This window comes from Pan paniscus, chromosome 8 (genome assembly GCF_029289425.2).
Source record: "Pan paniscus chromosome 8, NHGRI_mPanPan1-v2.0_pri, whole genome shotgun sequence".
Lineage (NCBI taxonomy): Eukaryota > Metazoa > Chordata > Mammalia > Primates > Hominidae > Pan > Pan paniscus.
Genome location: NC_073257.2, coordinates 38,949,997 through 38,971,555, shown reverse-complemented (window position 1 = coordinate 38,971,555; position 21,559 = coordinate 38,949,997). Strand labels below are relative to the sequence as shown.

Genomic DNA, 21,559 nt, shown 5'->3' with positions numbered 1-21,559 from the left:
GTCGGAGCTGTGTCAGAGAAAGGTTATTACGGGAATGAAACCATGAGATGAGGCTATTGCTAGTAAGTTTCACTTTAAGTGAACTGGCCATCTTAGACCCCAAACCCAAACTTTCAACATTGATAAGTTACAAGGTGCTTATTTGCTTTGCAAAATTATTTGGTTTTTTTTTTAAGCAGTGGATATTATCCTTTTATGAAACATGAAAGCTATAAATCTTCTCCCTAGAAAAACGTGGGCTGCCTGTAGGTTTTGAACAATTTTTGTGGTTGGTTCAGAGATCCCAGGAATAGACCCTAGATAGGAATCTCTATGTCTGAAAGACATTCTACCTGGGTCGCTTGATGTGTATTCTGATTTTTCTGTTGTTTACACATAATATTTACATATTTGATTTTTCTGTTGTTTACCCACATTCATGAGTGTAATACCACATAAGGCAAGGAACACAAGCACTGAATAGAGTGAGTTCACTCAGTATTCCAAAAGTTCCTGGAAATTGACTGTAATTTGTGTTTCACAGTTAGCTTTTAACACTTTATGTTGTTAATAAGAAAAATGCAACATACCTCTCCACGCCACTCAGTTTCCACTTGTGTTTTCGGGACATCAGTAATCCCCCACCCCAAGCTGCCTGAAAAAAGATCATATGAGGAAAATGGTAGCAGTTTGTCATTGCCTAGATTTCTATAGTCTGGTGTCTTTCTAGGTGAAAATGATCTTGACCCCAGGCCACTTAGGAAGTTGACCACCTCCTTCTGGCACTAACCTTCAGAGTTTACACCGAAGGGCCCTTCTAAGGTCTCAGATTCCATCCCACATTTATATGGGTGTAAGGAGCCACCTTGGAGGCATAGCTCCTGGTCCGCAGAAGAGAGAGAAAGACCCTCTCCCAAACCTATCACCAGCACCATTAGTCCTCATGAAGTCATGTTCTCAGAATGAGAAACCCTGTGGTCCCCACAGTATAAGGCAGAGAAGATGGGCAGGAGGGCCATTAAACAGCTTCCAAGTTGCAGGGAAAACTCTTTTGACAAGTCTAAATGATTCCAGAAATAAGAAGTGGCTTCATAACTCTTTCACTGATTTATGATTTTGGATAATTTCTGTGTCCAAAATTCACAAGCAGGGAAGATTCATACCAGTTAATTAGCTGAGCAGTTAGAACACGTCTTAACAATTTGTACTTGATCAAGGTTGAAGATTTGAATTGGTGTAGTAATCTCCTTTAAAAATAGAACGCCAAGATGGAGATTCATTTGGAAATATTAACTTTCTTTCCTCTGTGTGTACAAATAATTCTAGGATAATTTTAAACGGATTATAAAATTCTTTTATGATATAATCGCTTCCCCCCACCTTTTGTTGTAAGTTCAGCCCTCTTTTTGTTTTGTTTTGTTTTTGAGACAGAGTTTTGCTCTTGTTGCCCAGGCTGGAGTGCAATGGTGAGATCTTGGCTCACTGCAACCTCTGCCTCCTGGGTTCAAGCAATTCTCCTGCCTCAGCCTCCCAAGTAGCTGGGATTACAGGCACCCACGACCATGCCTGGCTAATTTTTGTATTTTTAGTAGAGACGAGGTTTCACCATGCTGGCCAGGCTGGTCTCGAACTTCTGACTTCAGGTAATCCACCTGCCTCAGCCTCCCAAAGTGCTGGGATTACAGGCGTGAGACACTGCACCTGGCCCAGTTCTTTTGCACTTTGAAAAATTATCTGATTTTCCAAACGTGTACTATTTTAAGATTCTTTCTACTTTATAGAATGTATGAATGTTAAAGCTAACAAGAGTAAGTGGTAAACTTGGTATGTTTCAAAGAAAAGCTAATAAAACTGGTTAAAAGATTCCCTAGTTCTAATTTAAGTAGGAGGCCCAGAGAACAACCCATAGCTTCTGCTGGCTCAGGACACACAGACATTCTCGTTTTTGAAGTTGCCAGGTAATCCTCTTCCTGAATCAGCCAGCAAGGTCTACCAGGGTTTCCAGTCCTGAGGCCCAGGTCACTAATGATATCGGATGGCTCAGTCTTTTCTCAGTGTCCTCATGTGTAAAATGAAAGGGGCTCTGGTAGCCTAATGAACAACTCACACTGTGAATCAGGGAGGATAAAGAACATTGGGTTGCTCTGCAGGAATACTCTGGAATAATGGAAATGCACCCAGCTAAGCCTGTGGAAATTTTCTGCTCCTAAAGAAAAGAGCATTAATGAGGCCAGGTGTGGTGGCTCCTGCCTGTAATCCCAGCATTTTGGGAGGCCAAGGCAGGTGGATCACCTGAGGTCAGGAGTTCGAGAGCAGCCTGGCCAATATGGAGAAATCCCGTCTCTACTAAAATTGCAAAAATTAGCTGGGCATGGGTGCGCACGTCTGTAATCCCAGCTACTCAGGAAGCTGAGGCAGGAGAATTGCTTGAACCCTGGAGGCGGAGGTTGCAGTGAGCTAAGATCACGCCACTGCACTCCAGCCTGGGCAACAGAGCAAGGCTCTGTCTCAAAAAGAAAAAAAAAAGAGCATTAATTTGGTCTGAATAATTATTATAAAGCCAGAATGATCTAAGCTAGGGCTAGATCATTGTTAGACGCAGTGCTGGCCCACGACAACATAAGGATCTTGCACTCGAATGAACATCAACTTATGCGTTCCTTCACTGAGAAAGTCTTGCAATGAAAAAATTATCAGCTGAACCAAGCATTGCGCTTAGTTTGTGATGGTTTGTGATTAGCGATGGTTTGTGATTGATGATGGTTTGGCACAAACTCTTTATCTCATATGGATCACTAACAGTTTGCAGGTGGTAGCTAATCTTCAAACCACACTTTGAGTAATACTAATCTAAACTTAAATCCCTTCGGTCCTTCTAAAACTTAGCACATTTTTTTCCATTGGAAAATGTTCTGGAGGGAACACCTTCATTATTTTTTAGTGTGACAAGGCCTGAAGTCAAAACGTTTCAAATATAATCTATCTTCTTAGCTGACCAAGCCACGAAATTAGAACTTTGGTGGTCCTTATTTCCCAGGAAGTTGTCAAGCCTATTTTCCTCTCTAAATACAGGAATATCTAACTCGAGCTTCAGTTTTTTGTTTTTGTTTGTTTTTAATTCTCTGGGTTTCCTACATAAATGCAACTCCTTTTTACTCTTCTGACCATTCTGGTAAGTGAGGAAGAGCAGGACTGTGTGCGTAGGTTGTATTCCTCCATGGATGCAATGGCTCAATGAATTGAGAACAAAGTGGTCAGCTTGGGTACTGATCATAGAAATACAAATATTACCATGTTGGGGACATTAAGGTATAATCAGCCTTGGGATGCTTCTGGTGCATGGTGTGTACTGTGTGAGTTGTGTGCTAATTTGCTTCATCCAGCTTTAAAAGCTTTAATATCACCACTCTGAAAATAAGCTGACCAAGTTAAAGAAAGAGAAAACAAATTTCCTTTGTGTGTCCCAAATGAAAAACGTGCAAGGACGTTTTAGTGGCCAGTCCCTAAGGGATACTTACATCCACATGCATCCAGATCTTATACTTTTTGCAAATGTCAGCAACAGCTAAGAGGGGGTCAAATGCTCCATACACGGTGGTTCCAGCTGTGGCACTCACGAGGAAAGGAACAAACCCCTGTGCGAATGAGAAAGCCCCAAATCATGGAAAACAGAGTCAAGGGTTCTTTTAAAAAGCTGATTCAAAGCAATGGAAATTCTCTCCCTAACAGACACATCTGAATTTGAGGAAGCAGCAGCAGAGTTATTGACACCCCGGGGTCTGGGACAAATTGATGTTCACTCTCTGGAATCTGAGTTCTCTAGGCTATGCTGTTGGACCTGACTGTGTCTTAAAAGAACAGACATTCTGATTCTCAGAAGAGGCTGTAGTGAACCCAGAGGCTGTCAGGGACGTCCCCGAGACATGTATATATTCCCGGTAGACTTTCTGGCCCTTTTAACCCCCTTTGCTCACTTTCAAGTGTTCCTTATTCACAACGAGGCCTCTGAACTTCATAAATCCCCTAGAGTGAGTAGGCAGGAGAATGAAGAGAAGTAGCTCTGACCAGCCCATTATTCCTATTTGGAAAATGCCCAGATAATTTATTTCACGTTTCAGCACGGAGCGGCTAAAATAATACGCCATGACTTTTATCCGTCTAACTAGTCCTCAGTCTCTCCGGCCATGGCTAAATGAAAACTGATTGAAGTAACGGGCTGGAAGAAGGCAGGAGAATGCCACAAACAGGATCGCCATAGTCCCTCATTCCATAAGGACTCTGTCCTGTCTATAGAACGTGATGTTATGGTGTCAGTCTTTAGGTGGCAGCAAAGGTTTAATCTTCTAGTTGATGTTACTAGAAGTAGTTCTAGTACTTGCACAAGGAGAGAAACCTTCTCCTGCTGCCTGCCACTTAGTAAAACAAAACCAAACGAAAAAGAGCATATGAACGTAAATCATTATTTCTGAGTTCCTAATGATAAAATGCATGTGTATGTTATTAAATCAGAAACTGTAGGTTATATCTACCAAATGGTAAACAAAGAATTCTAGAAACAAATTCTCTGATTTGTGAGCCATCCCAGGTTGTAAATGACTTTCTAGAGCTTTGGGAATCTTGGGCAGGCATTCAGAACTTGTTACTTCTGAAAAGAGTTCTAAATTGCTTCCTGCAAAATAAGACGTCTGGAGAGCCAATGCTAACAGCATGCACCTACACGGGAAAAACTGGCCCCTTCTGAAGAACCGCACCAGGGTCTCTCACATACTGCATTAGCATTCTGCTATTTCCCCGCCTCTGAAAACATTCTTTCAAATGTGTGGGTGTTTCATGCCAACCCTCAGTACCTAGGAAGACAAATGCTTTGGAAACGCTCACTGTATCTCTGTATATAATATTTATTCAGCAATTTAAACTTTTCTAAAGCACAGCCTATAACCCAGAGAAATAAATAGTGACTGGATGCAGAATTCTATGTTCTCATTAAACCTGGGAGATTGAGGCTTGGATCCTCTTTTTAAAATAAAACCAAAACACACTTTGTTCTCCGGTGGATGGAAATAGAAACATGGGCTGGATAAAGCTCCCGGCAGAAACTTACTTTCTGTTTGGCTTCAAGAATCCTTCTTTCAAGATCAGATGGAATCATTTTCCCTCTGGAAGGAAAAAGAAATATAGATTTGCTTTGAATAATTTGCTTCATCGTCTTTACAACGTAAGTGGCCGCAGGAGGGTAAAGTCCAACCCCAAACTGTTGATAACAATACTCGGAGAAAACAACTCCTTGACTGCTTCCAGGAAGGATGCATTTACTTGCCTGGATGAGGCATGACTATCATTTCTGGCACATTTTGCAGACTTGTGACCGTATTGTGTTGTTCCCTATAGAACGATTACCATGACCCTCTGCTGTGCACAGAAGCTTCTTATTAAGTCATCCTCTTAATTCAGTTAAAACAAGCCTGATTTGGAGCAAAACGTTTGGCAATGAAAGGATAGTTCAGAGAAACCTTTTTATTCCAAACCTTTGAATAAACCGACCTGCAATTTCACATACCAATGAAACAGCAGGAAGAGAAAATCCATTCCGAAACATCTGGATGAAGATACTAAGTTAAACAGCTACCTAATGACATTCCAAGTGCTAAAAGCGTAAAGAAGGCCAAAAATTCATGGGCTCAAGTTTCAAACATCCTTTCAACCCTAAAAATGCTTCTTTCCTAAAATAAAAACACAGATACTGCTTTGCTTAATATTATAATAATCATGGTACGAGAGACAGAGAAACTTTTTTTTTTTTTTTTTGAGACAGAGTCTGGCTCTGTCGCCCAGGCTGGAGTGCAGTGGCACAATCTCGGCTCACTGCAAGCTCCGCCTCCCGGGTTCACGCCATTCTCCTGCCTCAGCCTCCCAAGTAGCTGGGACTACAGGCGCCCGCCACCATGCCTGGCTAATTTTTTGTATTTTTAGTAGAGACGGGGTTTCGCTGTGTTAGCGAGGATGGTCTCGATCTCCTGACCTTGTGATCTGCCTGCCTCGGCCTCCCAAAGTGCTGGGATTACAGGCGTAAGCCACCGTGCCTGGCCCAGAGAAACATTCTTTAAGTCAAAATAGCTCTCTGGAGGTTGCTAACATAGCCAACTTTGCATCAGGGTCATTGATCTAGGTTTTTAAAAGGCTTTTTGGAAAAATAACCGATGGTAGAGGTGATTATCACAATCAATGGTTGTGGGATGCTATTGGCATATAGTGAGCAGTGAGTGGGGTTTTTGGTATTTGTCATTGACTCCATAGTACTTTTGTGACTCTCCCTGTGAGTCTAGACATACAGCAAGCATTGGACTTCATTACAGCTTCTAGTGCTGTCTTGCTTAGGTTTTACATATTGAAATAAGTTAATTTATTACAAATTACTTCTATCACATTTCTTCATTTAAAAAAATAATTTGGGCATTATATAGTGAGAAGGGTAAGTTATATTTTTGACCCTTTTTTTCAGGCCAATAAAGGAGGCGTGACAAAATAATTGGAATATAAAGCAGACATGAAACCTCAAAGCATTGGGAATCACTGATTTAGGTGAAGCTGTTTCCCAAAGAAAGACAATTACCTGGGCAATGGTAATGGACAAGTTACCAGTGATTAGTTTGTCAGGCTGGAATGGAAAAAAGGGCATTACAGTTACATTTGATGCAAAGACTATGGACTTAGATTAGGGCAGCCTACCTTTGGGGAACTTCTGTGAGACTGAGGGGAGGGAAGGGAGGGTCATGTGGTTGAGGAAAGGACACAGAGAGCTTCTCACTCCTTATAAATCTTCCTACACTTCATAACTTTGCCTGGGGGCATCCCTTAAAGCGTGATTTTCAACCTGATCAGATCAGGCTGTGCTAAAGCACCTTGCTCCAGCCCTGATATAAATAAAAAGTTTAAATTTCTGAGAAAGTGTGGGTATTATCTTTATCTTTTACATAAAGTTTAAAGCACATTAAAATTGCCATAGTATTTTTGCAGGTAAACAAGAAAACTGACGGTGAGAACTCTTAGAAATTTTTTTTTGCAAATCTTGAATTTTACCCAACTTTACCACAAGCTAAACACCTTTGCCTGGGAGAATTTTGGGTAGACTAGCTTGACAATCATTATTTGCTCATCAAATCATATCATACTTAACTTTTTTAAAGTATAAGGCAGTAAGATGGCACTGAGGAGTCAGAGATGAGAGTGCATTCACATTGGAAGGGGCTCCAAGACATGCCTGATTCTAGTCGAACCTTCTCATTTTTCAAATAAGGCAACAGCCTGAAAGGAGAAGTGACTGCCCAAGATCAAATACTGGTAAAAGTCCAGGGAGTAACTAAAAATATAATCTAAGCTTCCAGAACAAACTCAAAGGTGCCAAACATATAGGAAACCTGTTTGGAAAGGTTTGATTATTTTAAGATAAGATAAATCTTTTAAGCTCACATCTGACTTTCATGAACCAGAGGTGTCATCCAAACCTGCCGGGAAAACAGTAATGAACATATAGACTGTTTCTTTCCTGTATCAGCGAACTTTGGGCAGAAGGAGGGAGTAGGCTTGTCAAACCATCAACTCCAAGTGTTCACCTCTGGCAGATTGGAAAGAAATGGGGGTGGCTCTAGTTTTTCCTGGGCACTCTGCCTTCCAAAACTATATTTGTTTTCTCTACTTAGGACCCAGAGCCTGACATATGGCAGGTGGTAGATAAACATTTGTTGGAGGAATATGGCTAGAAGGGAAAGTTTAACCCAAGGCTATTAATATGTTTAACTTAATGTCTGACCAGATAGTGAATATGGAGGCCTTGGGGGAGGAAACTTACCATCTTTTTCTCTATCTTAGAATTGGCCGGATTACCTTAGAACGCTGGTTCTTAAAATTTAGTGAGCATAATAATCATCGAAGTCCCGGTTTAAAATACATGGCCCCATTCTTAGGGATTTTGATTCAGTAGGTCAGCATAGGGCCCAGGAATTAATTCATCCCACAAATATTTATTGAGCACTTGCTATGTGCCAAGCAGTGTTGCAGGAACTGGGGTAGCAGGGTAAACAAGACAGCTTCTACTCTCCAGGGTTTCCATGCTATCAAGGGAGACAAATAATAAACTGATAAAAAGACAAATATACACAAGAATTTGCATGTTCATCAGTCACCCAGGTGATTCTGATGCACGTAGACCTGGGTCCATATGTTAAGAAAAGCTGCTTGGGATATTTTAGCCTGGGAGGTATTTAAATAACTGTGGAGCACACTAAGTACTTCTCATATGTGCCATGGTTTGGAGCCTTCAGGGCTGCAGGGCAGTGAGCAGAAGGAGCTCCAGATGTAGCCTTGTCCATCCTCTGACTGCCCATATGTTGTGGGGACAGAGACAATTGGGTGACAACCAGCAGATTGTCCACTGCAGATGAGAAGCTGTTGGATCAGTCCTGGCCTTTCTGCACAAGCATCGCCTGGTGCCTGGGAGGCTTTGGATGGTGACTGTTCCATACTCTTTGTGTGGTCTAAAAGTATGTCTGTAACGTAAGCATATATCTTTAATAATTACACATCCAGCCTTTAAGCTTACAGTTAAGTAGCCACTGATGCTTTATAACACTGCTCTCAGTTAGTTGTTAGTGTTTGGGAAGGGACCGCTACTAAAGTCAGGGCCATTGAAACAGACTGCTGCTTTGGACAAGGTGTTTTGCATTGAGATGCTTGGTTAGCAGTAGCCTTTAAGAAGTCGTATGATGCTGGCCATACTCGGTGGCTCGCACCTGTAATCCCAGTAATTTGGGAGGCTGAGGCGGGCGGATGACAAGGTCAAGATATTGAGACCATCCTGGCCAACATGGTGAAACCTCGTCTCTACTAAAGATACAGAAATTAGCTGGGCATGGTGGTGCACACCTATAGTCCCAGCTACTTCGGGTGGCTGAGGCAGGAGAATTGCTTGAACCCGGGAGGCGGAGGTTGCAGTGAGCTGAGATTGTGCCACTGCACTCCAGCCTGGCGACAGAGTGAGACTCCGTCTAAAAAAAAAAAAGTCGTATGATGCTATAGGATCAGATAACTCCCTTAAGTTGACTGGAAAAATCCCAGGAAGAACGACAGGTAGAATCACTAGCAGGAAAGATTTTCTCTTTGTGGGAAGAAGCAAAAAGACACAGAATGTACCTTGGACCATGGTCCCAGTTTCATGCCTAATTCCCCATAGCTCCAAAGGGAAGAACTGATTATCTTACCAAAGAAAGCAGGTTACTGGAGAGTCTGTATTTCTAGGCAGGCTTGCAGATGGTCACATATAGGGTGCTTGAGTCACTAGTTGACCCCGTTCATTGGCCCTGCTGAAACTAGAGATACAATCAGCCTTTCCTAAGTTGAGTAGGGCTTAGCTCTATTCCTAAAAACATGAGTGCAAAGAAGAAAGTATGCGTACATCCTTCCTGTTAGAAATTGACTAAGGTTACATAATAGCCGCACTATCAGCAGCAACGATAAATGACCAGTTTTAGAAGCAGTAACTGTGCGATCCCTGCTCCTCCTCCCAACCCTACAAGAGAGTTATTTTGCACTTACGGTGCAGATTAGGAAACCGAGGTTCAGAGAGGCAGTTGACTATGGTTAAAAGCTTGGTAATCTGGGCTGGGCGCGGTGGCTCCACGCCTGTAATCCCAGCACTTTGGGAGGCCGAGGACAGAGGATCACCAGGTCAGGAGATCGAGACCAACCCGGCTAACACAGTGAAAACCCGTCTCTACTAAAAAAATACAAAAAATCAGCCAGGCGTGGTGGTGGGCACCTGTAGTCCCAGCTACTCTGGAGGCTGAGGCAGGAGAATGGTGTGAACACGAAGGCGGAGCTTGCAGTGAGTAGAGATTGTGCCACTGTCCAGCCTGGGCGACAGAGCGAGACTCTGTCTCAAAAAAAAAAAAAAAAAAAAAAAAGCTTGAAATCTGGAGATGGAATAGTGGGCTCCTGCCACAGATCATATATGCTAACTGTGTGTACTTGAAGTTTAAGTTCTTCTTTTTACTCATTTATAAGATAATAGTATTTGTCTCAGAGGATTTGTATGAGGGTTAAATAAGATAGTAAATATAAACAATATTAAGCAAACTCTGCCTAACATTTGGTAACCACTCAGTGTGTGTTTGACAGTCTAACGTTGTTACTTTGTTATTAGCAGTAGTATTGTTATTGTTGTTATTAGCATTATGTGACTTGCAGAATGTCACACAGCTAGCAGGAGGCAGATTTCAAATCTAGAGCTGTCTGATAACAAAACCTAGATTCTTGGCACTGTACAACTACCCCGACTTAACAAAAAAACTTTTCAGGTTGACTTCTAGGATTGTAATGACATATGCAAAATGTCCATGTGGTTTTCTGGAAGCCCCCTGGATTGAGTGGTCCAGTGACCCCAATTACTGCTATCAGCACTGGCTAGTAAATAATAAAAGCATGTAACCTCATCCTAAAACATATCTGAGGATGTTGTTCTACCTAGTGTAGCATTCAAACCCAATAGCAGTAACAAAAACCTGCTAGTTGTTTGTTTATATTTGCTTTTTAACTAGTCAGTGCTAGGCAAAACTATCCTATCAAGATAGCAAGGAGAGTTAATGGATGCAGGTGAATTTTCAAATTGCACAGACTGCGTAGTGACTAGAGAAACTGCATAGACTGACTTGGGGAAAAAATTGTTGAAGATGAATTGCACAGGAGCAGTAAAAATTACCAGAGATTTCTCCTGGGGAAAAGAGCTCCCCGTGTCTTTACATAGCTGATACCAACATGGGTAGCCTGTCTTAGGAAACGCCCCTAAGATAAATAAACTAACAAAAGTCAAAACTGACCATTTAAGAAGTACTTGTATTACAAAACCAAGCCCTTTGCAAAGAATTTTACCATAATTATAAACAGTGAACTTCCTATTCGCTATAAATAGTGAATCCAAATGCATAGTTGGATTTGGAAAAAGAACTTTAACTATAATGATTAATGATATTTTTCTCTTTTAGGATTTGTTTTCCAATGTGCACAATTGAATCACTTAGCATTATTGTCAGGTTATAGGAGAAGGATATTTTGGGTGATTTTTTGTGTATAATTCTAGTAATATTTATTCTTCCCATTGACTTTCTCCAAAAGCATTTACTTAGCACACATACTATGACTATACAACAATGCAAGTGATGTGCAACTGAGACTCCAATCATGATATGGTAAGGAGATATTTTCTTTTGTATATGAAACCTCCTTACTGCTGCCCTTGAAGGGTAGTATTAGAGCTGACAGGGAGGTATATGTATGGGCAAGAAGGTGTGCTGACCACCTCACATTACTCCTCCTTCTCCCCAAACTACCGTCCCTCTTCCCTAAATGTATCTGTAGAGAGGAAAAAAAAAAAGGATTATGATAAAAGGTTCAAGTTATCATGTAAGAAAACATGCTTGGCTACTCTAAATAAATAACTTTGGAGTCCAAGAGGAAATCAAGATGGCAGTTACAGAACATTAAAAATTGACATGAGAATAAAAAAAAACATGAGAAGCATCCTAAATCATTCTCAGAGGAAAATGTATAGCTCTGAGTGCTTCTGAAATTAAATAACAGAGAATAAAAAGAACTAAATTAATTAATCCAAAAAAGCTAGGGAAACAACAGTGTAAGCAGAAACAAGGAATTTTTTTTTTAGTGAATTAGAAAACTAAATAAAACGTAAACTTAATAAATTCAAAAGATGGGACATTGAAAATATCAACAGATACACAAATATCTGATTAGTCCAATAAATAAAAGAGAGAAAACGTAACATTTGAAATGAAAGAGATGTTATGAATAAAGATATTTTAATATTTTAAAGCATTCTATGTAAAGCTTTATAATAATCTTAAAGTTTTTGAGAAAATAAATAATTTTTCCCTGGGAAAGGTAAATTACAAGAATTGATTCAATAACATATAGAAAAACTGAAAAAAAAAAAAAAACTAATAACCAAGAAATAAGTGGGAGAAAAGTTACCAAAAATCTGCCCCCACCTCAAAATGCCAGGCCCAGATAGTAAATTTTAGCAAGTTTACTAATAACATATAATGCTCTTTAAACTCTTATAGAGAAGACAATGGAAAGCTGCAGAATGAATTTTCTGAAGCTAGATAATTCTGAAAGCAAAACGTGTCAGAGATAGCCCAGAGAAACCTATAGATACATTTTACAAATGTAGCTATAATAATCCTAAATATAATATTAGAAATTATAATCCTGAAGGAAATTCAAGATTAGCATTGCATCAAGTAGGATTTGTTGCAAGAATGCAAAGGTGTGTACTACTAGGAAATCCTTTTAGCACAACTCATCTTATCAATAGATCAAGGTTAGAAAATTATCTCAGTGTCAATCTCAATTGATGTCTAAAAGTCATTTTATGAAAGTCAACATCCATTCCAGAAGAGAAGGAAGTGGATGAGGAGAAGGAGGAAGAGAAGAGGGTGGGAAGAGAAGAGAAGAAACAAAAGAATTCTTGGTAAATGAAGAAGACACTTTCTTAACACGATAAAAACATCTACTTCAAACCAAGAGTCAACATCGTATCTAAATGCAAAAGCCTAAATACATTTCCATTAAACTTGGGACAAGAACATTCTTCTTAAAGAGATAGAAAATTCTAACTGACCAATAATGAATAAGGGAATTGAATCAGAAAACAAAAATCTCCCATCAAAGAAAAGCCCAGGACCTAATAGCTTCACCTGGATAGTTCTATCACACATTTAACGAAGGATTAATAATAATCCTTCTCAACTTCTTCCATGTAGTTGAAAATGAAGAAATACTTCCAAACTCATTTTACAAAGGCATTTTACAAGGAAAGAAGGAGGGAAGGAAGAAGAAAATATTACATACTTCCCAAACACCATAGACCAAAATACATTTCAGTTAAGTCAACTACTTAAATAATAACACAAAATTTCTAGGGGAAAACAAATGAATATTAACATGTTCTAAGAATGGAAAACATTTTCTAAAGACACTAAAGGTAAAAAATAAGTAATTGATGATCACTCTGACTACCAAAAATTGAAATGTTTTAAAAGATACAACAGATGAAATAAAAAAGCAGGTGATACATTTTAGAAAACATTTGCAACATACATGACAAAAGAGAGTTTTGTTTTCTTTTTCTTTTTGAACTATAAATAACTGATAAGTATAAAATACTCAACTTTGCAAGGATAAATGCTTGAGGGGATGGATACCCTATTCTCCATGATGTGCTTACTTCACGCTGCATGCCTGTGTCTGTCAAAACATCTCATGTACCCCATAAATATATACACCAACTATGACCTACAAAAATAAAATAAATACTCAGCTTTGCTAATTATCAAACTGTAAATGAAAACATGAATAATAAAAAAGCTCCATCCATCAGATTGACACACATCACTTAAGGTTTTAATTCCTAGCCTGAGTGAGGACATAGTGGGTAGGCACCCCTTTATAGTACTAGGGAAGTGTAAACTGGCTGAGTCTTTTCTGAAGGCAACACGACAGCAAGTATCATAACTCAGCATAGACACAGTCCTGGGCTCAGAAATTCTACGTCTGGAAAGTTTTTTTGTTTTCTTGAGATGGAATCTTGCTCTGGCGCCCACGCTGGAGTGCAGTGGCTCAATCTTGGCTCACTGCAACCTTTGCCTCTGGGGTTCAAGTGATTCTCCTGCCTCAGCCTCCCGAGTAGCTGGGAATACAGCCACGCACCATCACACCCAGCTAATTTTTTATTTTTAGTAGAGATGGGGTTTCACCATGTTGGTCAGGCTGGTCTCGAACTCCTGACCTCAGGTGATCTGCCCACCTCAGCCCTCCAAAGTGCTGGGATTACAGGGGTGAGCCATGTACCCAGCCGGAAGTTATTTTAAGAAAATAATACAAGGATATGTGCAAATATTTACCCGCAATAATGTTTATAATAGCATTTTTTTAATAGTAAAAGTTTAAAGCAACTTAATGTTTAACAACAGATTTGTTAAGTAATATAAATTCTAAACAGTGGATTATTAAATAGTGAATGAGAATTGTATTGAAGAATTTCTAAGGCATGCAAGTCGTCCATAATATTTGCTATGTAAAAAACAAATTTCTAATCAGCAAATACTTATAGTGTCTTTTATGTTAAGTAAATACTTATATGTCTTTTATGTTAAAATATATGTAAATATATTTTAAACCACATGCCATCAAATATTATGACAGATTATATCTAGGTTCTTTTATTTGCTTATTTTTCTACAATGAATATGTGTGGCTTCCGGAATAGGAGAATTATGTTGTCATTCTTATTTTTAAAAAGCAGCCATCTCTTATACAACAAAATACAAATTAACTCAAAATACATCAGAGATCTAAATGTAAGAACTAAAACTATAAAACTCTTAGAAGAAAACATAGGACAAAACATTCATAACATTGGATTTGGCAATGATTTCTTGGACATCATATCAAAGGTTCAGGCAACAAAAGAAAAAAATAGAAAAATTTGACTTCATGAGCATTAAAAACTTGTACAACAAAAGATACTATCAACAGAGTAAGAAGGAAACTCACAGAATGGGAGAAAATATTTGCAAATTATATATCTGATAAAGGATTAATATCTAGAATAAAGAAGTCCTAAAACTCAACAACAACAATAACAAAACCAATCCAAAAGACCTGAGTAAGCATTTCTCCATAAAAAGTATACAAATGTCCACTAAGCACATGAAAAAAAAATCCTCAACACCACTAATCATCAGGGAAATGCAAATGAAAACTACAATGAAATACCACTGCATACCCATAAGGAGGCTGCTATGAAAAACAAGCAAACGAACCAAAAACCCAAAAAATAACAAGTGGTGGTGAGGATGTGGAGAAATTGGAACCCTGTGCACTGCTGGCAGGAATGTAAAATGATAAACAGTTGAGGAAAAAGTATGATGGTTCCTCAAAAAATTAAAGATAGAATTACCATGTGATCCAGCAATTCAACTGTTAGGTATCTACTCCAAAATAATTGAAAGCAGAGTCTTGAAGATGTAATTTTTCAGCCCATATTCATTGCAGCGTTATTCCTATTAGTCAATGGTGGAAGTAAGGCTGGGCACAGTGGCTCACGCCTGTAATCCCAGCACTTTGGGAGGCTGAGGTGGGTGGATCACCTGAGGTCAGGGGTTTGAGACCAGCCTGACCAATATGGTGAAACCCTGTCTCTACTAAAAATACAAAAATTAGCTAGGCATGGTGGCGTGCACCTGTAGTCCCAGCTAAGTACTTGGGAGGCTGAGGCAGGAAATTCGCTTGAACCTGGAAGGCAGAAGTTGCAGTAAGCCAAGATTGTGCCATTGCACTCCAGCCTTGGTGACAGAGTGAGACTCTGTCTCAGAGAAAAAAAAAATTGGTGGAAGCAACCCAAGTAAGTACGCATAAATGGATGAACGGATAAACAAAATGTGATCTACACATACGATGGAATATTATTCAGCCTTAAAAAGGAAGGAAATTCTAACACATGCTACAACATGGATGAACCTTGAGGACATTGTGAAATAGACAAGTTACAAAAAGTCGAATCCTGTATGATTCCATTCATGTGAGTGAGGTACCCGTAGTAGTAAAATTCGTAGAGACAGTGGAGTGGGCGTTTCCTGGGGATAGTGGGGAGGGGGTGGTAGGGAGTTAGTGTTAAATGAACACGGAATTTCAATTTTGCAACGTGAGAAGAGTTCTGGAGATGAATATTGATGATGGTTGCACAACAATATGTGTATTTCACACCACTGAAATGCACACTTAAAAATGGCTCAGATCGGAAATTTTATGTTATGTGTATTTTATCACAATAAAAAAAGGAGCTCTGTTTAAACTAGTGAACACTAAGGGTTCTCTTCTGAGTCCACACCCTGACTCTTCACTTACAAGCCATGTGATGTTAGACATATCCCCTGTGAGGGGCTATAATAGAAAAGTTGTCATACTGTTTAAAACTGTTGTTTGTAAATTATGTTAGCACCAGATAAATGTGAAAGAATATACTATTTTGTCTCTAATTAAATGAATTAATTAGGTCAATTTTGTAAAGTGGCTAGAGCTGTGCCTGGCACGTCATAAACTCTCAATCAGTGTCAGCTGTTATTATAGTCCTTCCTGAGATAGGGCAGAATGAAGTACACACAGGACTAGCATCCCTGAGTTCTCTGCATCTACACCCACAGGAAATATGCCACTCAGAGGGCTTCCCACAGCCCTGCTCAGGAATAATTGATTCGGTGTCTCTGTGAAGTCTATCCCACTACAATGCGCTGAACAGCTTCCCAAGGACCCGAAAGAGTTAATTAGCATCCCTAACGACCCCTCAGGCACTGGTTACAATTCAGCTAATTTAACAAAAGAATATAATGACCCCAGGTTATTTATACTTTCAATTGTTTAAATCAATTCTATGATAAAGTGTGGTACTAAAAAGCACAGGGAAGTGTAGTCTAACTGTAATTTATAAAGCTGGAGTGATACGTTTAAAAGAAAGGCTAAAATGTATATAAATGTACTAGTAGCTAATACCTACTAGTAGTAGGTATAAAAGTATTAATCAAAATGGCTAACAGATTTCTTGTGTTACATGGGAGCTAGGAAAGCCAATGACTCTTGTAGTCCTATGCCACTAGGTATCATGCGTCTTGGTCAGATTTATTTTCTGTAAGGTTTTACAACAAATTATGAGTAATTTAGATAATGGCAGGGGTACCCTGAGGGGAGGAGAAAGAGGTGAATGGAAGAGAGCAGGGAGAATGAGTGGAAGAAGGTGCTAGAGCATATTAATTTGTTTTTTCTTGAGACGGAATCTGGCTCTGTCTCCCAGGCTGGAGTGCAGTGGTGCAGTCTCGGCTCACTGCAACCTCTGCCTCCCGGGTTCAAGTGATTTTCCTGCCTCAGCCTCCCAAGTAGCTGGGATTACAGGTGCCCACCACCATGCCCGGCTAATTTTTGTATTTTTGGTAGAGATGGGGTTTCACCACGTTGGTTAGGCTGGTCTTGAACTCCTGACCTCAGGTGATATGCCTGCCTCAGCCTCCCAAACTGCTGCATTACAGACATGAGCCACCGCACCCAGCCGAGCATATTAATTTCTAAAAATACTTTTGAGTCCATACTGATAATAAATGAGAGAGAGCAAGAGAGAGAACAAAAAGACAAAATCTCTTCCCTACAGTGGAATGAAAGGACTAATAAATACAGAAGGAATGACGGAGTTAGAAAATTACTGTTCTGCAACCATCACAACAATAATTCAGGGAAAAATCATCAGTAGATGCTAAACTAGTGGGTGAACATTTCAGAAGCAACGGGGTATTTATGCTGACACAAAGCATCCCCTGCAAGATACTTATTAACTGCAAAGGAGAAAATAGTCATTTCATAGCGGAGTGACCTGGCAGACACTGCCTTCACCAAAAAATCAAAGTTGATATTACTGATAATGAGACCAACCTCCAGATGAGATGCACTCAAGAAAGCCAAACTTCACCTCCTGAAAGTCCTGAGCCAAATGCATCACTTGAATCTAATCATGGGAAAACACCAGATGAATCCAAATCACCTGCAAACTAAATGGTCTCTACTCATAAAAAACATCAATGTCATGAGAGACAAAGGAAGGCAGAGGAAACATTGCAGATTAAAGGGGACCAAAGAGACATGACAACTAAATGCCACGTGTGATCCCAGACTGGGAAAAATAGCTATAATGGATACTATTGGGACAACTGAAGAAATGAATAAGGTATGTACATTTAATAATAGTATTCTATCTATGTCACATTTCCTGATTTTCATAATTGGCCTGTGATTGTGTAAGTGAATATCCTTGTTTTTAGGAAACATACATTGAGATATTAAGGGGTAAAACAGCGTGATGTCTGCAAGGAGCTTGCAAATGGTTCTCTCTCTATATATATATATAATATGCATATATACATACATATATAATATAATTAATATATACAATATTACACTCAATATGTAATATTGGATTTTATATACAGCATATATTGAGAGAAAGAGAAAGCAAATGTGTCAGACTGTTTATAACTGGTGAATCTGAGTGTAAGGTATATGAGCATTCTTTTTACTATTCCTGCAATTTTCCTTTAAATTTGAAATTATTTTAATAATACAATGTAAAAAAAAGTTGGATGAGCTAAGGTCTGAGCACCTTTCCAACTCTAAGGGTGTCTGATTTGAAAGTCATTAGCAGCTTGTCAACATAGGCTAAGCCCAGGCTGGCCCCTCCCCTCCTTCCTCCCCATCCCTCCCCAGTCCTCCTTGCACCTGCCATCACACATCACTCTCCCGTTGCTTTCTCCTCTCTGTTTCCTTCCAATTTTAGGATTTGAAATAATTTCAGAGTTTGTGTGAGCTTCTCAGGGAAAGATCCTACACAATTTTAGTCAAAAGACTAGGAAACTCAACAACGAAAATTAAACCTTCGCGATTTTTTATTTCCTTCCTTCCTTCCTTTCTTCATTCCTTCCTTCCTTGCTTCCTTCTTTCCTTCCCCTTCCCCCTCCCCTCCCCTTTTCCTTCCTTCCTCCCTCCCTTCCTTTCTTCCTTCCTTCTTTCTTTCTTTCCTTCCATAATTCACATTTCCTCTCTAGTGGGTCCTCCGCCTCATAGCGAAATGGTCAGTAAGCCCCTCTCCTTTAAACAACAAAGCCAAAAGCCACCCTGGATTCAAAGCTCCCCTCCAGCTTCAGCCCTGCCTCCTCCCCTTCACGGCTCCACCTCCTGGACCTTGCCTGTATTAGTTCTCCCTTTTCTCATCTACCACTCACCTCACACCAACCCACTGCAAATTGCCTTCTGCCCTCACCCCTCCACTGAAACTGCCCTTGCCAAACTCATCAGCCGCCTCCTTAGAAGTCATGCTGATGGGCAGTTGTTGGCCCTCATTTCACCTGTTGTAGCATTTGATTCAGCTGACCACTCCTTTCTCTGGAAACACTCTCATGGCCCTCGTGGCCCCGGTTTCTGATTCTCTGACAACTCTGGCTGCTCCTCCTCAATCTCCTTTGTAGGCTGCTCTTACTCTGCCTGTCCCTGAAGTGTGGATGCTCCTGAGAGTTCTTTCCCAGGCCGCCTTCTGCACGGCCTCCCTAGTGTACCTCCTGAGCTCCAGGCCCATACTTCCACCTGCCTACCAGACACTCTCACTTGGGTGTCTCATAACCTCGTCAAACTCAGTATCTCCAAATCTGAATGGTTCACCTCAGACAGGGTCCTTTATCTCAGAGAATAGCAACGCCTGGACTTAGCTGGCAAGCCAGAAGCCTGGCATTCATCCTTGCCTCCTGTCTCAACCTGCACACCAATCAGCCAACACTTCCTGTTCATTCCAGAACTCCCTGTCCCTTGCTCTGCATCTGGTCGGCCCGCTATTCATCATCTCCCATTCATATGACTACAACATCCACCAACTTCCAGTCTCTCATCCCGCCCACTCTGCATTTAAAATAATCTTTCTAACACAAAAATATGCTGTTGTTCCCCTGCTCAAAACCCTTCAGTGATGTCCCATGTCTTTTAATCAGAAGTCCAAACGGCTTAACATGGCTCATAAGGCCCACATGACAAGGACATTCTGACCAAGTCCTCTCTTCTTTTCAGTTCCTTGAACAAGCCAGGTTCTCTCTCACATCCATGGTTTACAACAGGGGTCCCCATTCCCCGGGCCACGGACCAGTACTAATGGTGACCTGTTAGGAACCGGTCACACAGCAGGAGGTGAGCCCTGAGCCAGCATTCCCGCCTGAGCCCCGCCTCCTGTCAGATCAGCAGTGGCACTAGATTCTCATAGGAGCAGGAACCCTGCTGTGAACTGTGGATGTGAGGGATCTAGGTTGTGTGCTTCTTGTGATAATCTAACTAATGTTTTGGGAGGTCGAGGCGGGCAGATCACCTGAGGTCAGGAGTTCAAGACCAGCCTGGCCAACATGGTGACATGATGAGATCCTGTCTCTACTAAAAATACAAAAATTAGCTGGGCATGGTGGCACACACCTGTAATTCCAGCTACTTGGGAGGCTGAGGTAGGAGACTCTCTTGAACCTGGGAGGCAGAGGTTGCAGTGAGCTGAGATTGTGCCACTGCATTCCAGCCTGGGTGACAGAGTGAGACCTTGTCTCAAAAAAAAAAAAAAAAGAAAAAAAAATGTACCTCGCAGGATCTTCCTCCACATGCAGCATTGGGCTTATTGTTAGAAAGACACAGACTATTCTCTTTCACTGGGACATTTCTTCTCAGTTGTGAACCTTCAACTGTCTGCAGAACGTAATAAAACCTATCACCCAGCCACTGATAGACTAATGTGTGGGAGGAACGGGTAACTACAAGAAATGAAAGCCATAGAGGGCAGGTCCAGGCTTGTGTTTTGGGAAGGCTGAATGAACTTTACAAAGTGCATTACGGGAAACAAGCACGAAGACTCTCACCTTGTCAGCCTTACATGGTGTTCTGAACTGTACATCTGATTTTTACAAGGACGTGCTAATAAAATGGCTGCCAAGAGTGTTTTAATTGATTCTGACCCCAATGGTGGCTACAAATGATTGTCCACACCTTTCTCCTTGGCTTCTGAACCCAAACACTTCAATGTCACTTAAACCATTAGGGCCAGGCTCTCAGTCTTAAACTCATGTCATACAGATGATGTGAATTATCAATATAGAGTCAAAGACGCCATGTAGCTAATAGCACAGTTAAAATTTTTTTCCAACATACTCTCATACAATGCTGCTAGGAGAACAAATTGATGAAATCTTTTGCAAGGTTAATCTGATGCATCCATTTCCTTAAAAACATTCATATCATTTCAATTAGTAAGAATAGAAAGAAATTGTCCTAAATGGAGAAGCTATGGATGCATAAGGACGTTCACTGAAGGATACAAAGGTTATTCGTAACAGTTAACACAAGAAATAGAAAAATGTATAGCAGGGGACTCATATTTTGGACTTATCCCATTGTCGGATTGTTTTCAGCATTTTACATTTGTCAACACATTGAATCTTCATAACAATCCTATGAAGCAGGCACCATTACTTTTTTGTTTTTTCAGATAAAGAAACTGAGGCATTTGCCCAGGCTAGTGCTGGAGCTGAGATTGGAATTTAAATAATTCAGCTCCAAAGCCAGCTCTCTAAATGTACCGTAATGCTTTCTGACATATTCACATCTAAAATGTTATACAGTTAAGTGTGTTTGTGTTTGTAATCATGTGGAAAAATACTCATGTTATCATGTCTAATTAGAAAAAGAAAGATGAGGCTGGGCATGGTGGTGCACACCTGTAATCCTAGCACTTTGGGAGGCCGAGGTGGGTGGATCACGAGATCAGGAGATCAAGACCATCCTGGCTAACAGTGAAACCCCATCTCTACTAAAAAATACAAAAAAAAAAAAAAAAAAGCAAAAAAAAATGCCGGGCATGGTGGCGGACGCCTGTAGTCCCAGCTACTTGGGAGGCTGA

At 40.3% G+C, this 21,559-nt stretch overlaps 1 protein-coding gene across 1 annotated transcript in view; it reads right to left on the bottom strand.

Moving 5' to 3' along the window:
• GAD2 (glutamate decarboxylase 2) overlaps positions 1-21,559 on the bottom strand; it is an 87,318-nt gene that overhangs the window by 30,329 nt on the left and 35,430 nt on the right. Inside the window, exons 9-11 of the mRNA XM_014346394.5 lie at positions 5,081-5,135; positions 3,498-3,614; positions 570-634 (exon numbers count right to left, since the gene is read on the bottom strand). Coding sequence (XP_014201880.2) covers positions 570-634; positions 3,498-3,614; positions 5,081-5,135 — 237 coding nt within the window. The remainder of the gene's footprint in view (positions 1-569; positions 635-3,497; positions 3,615-5,080; positions 5,136-21,559) is intronic.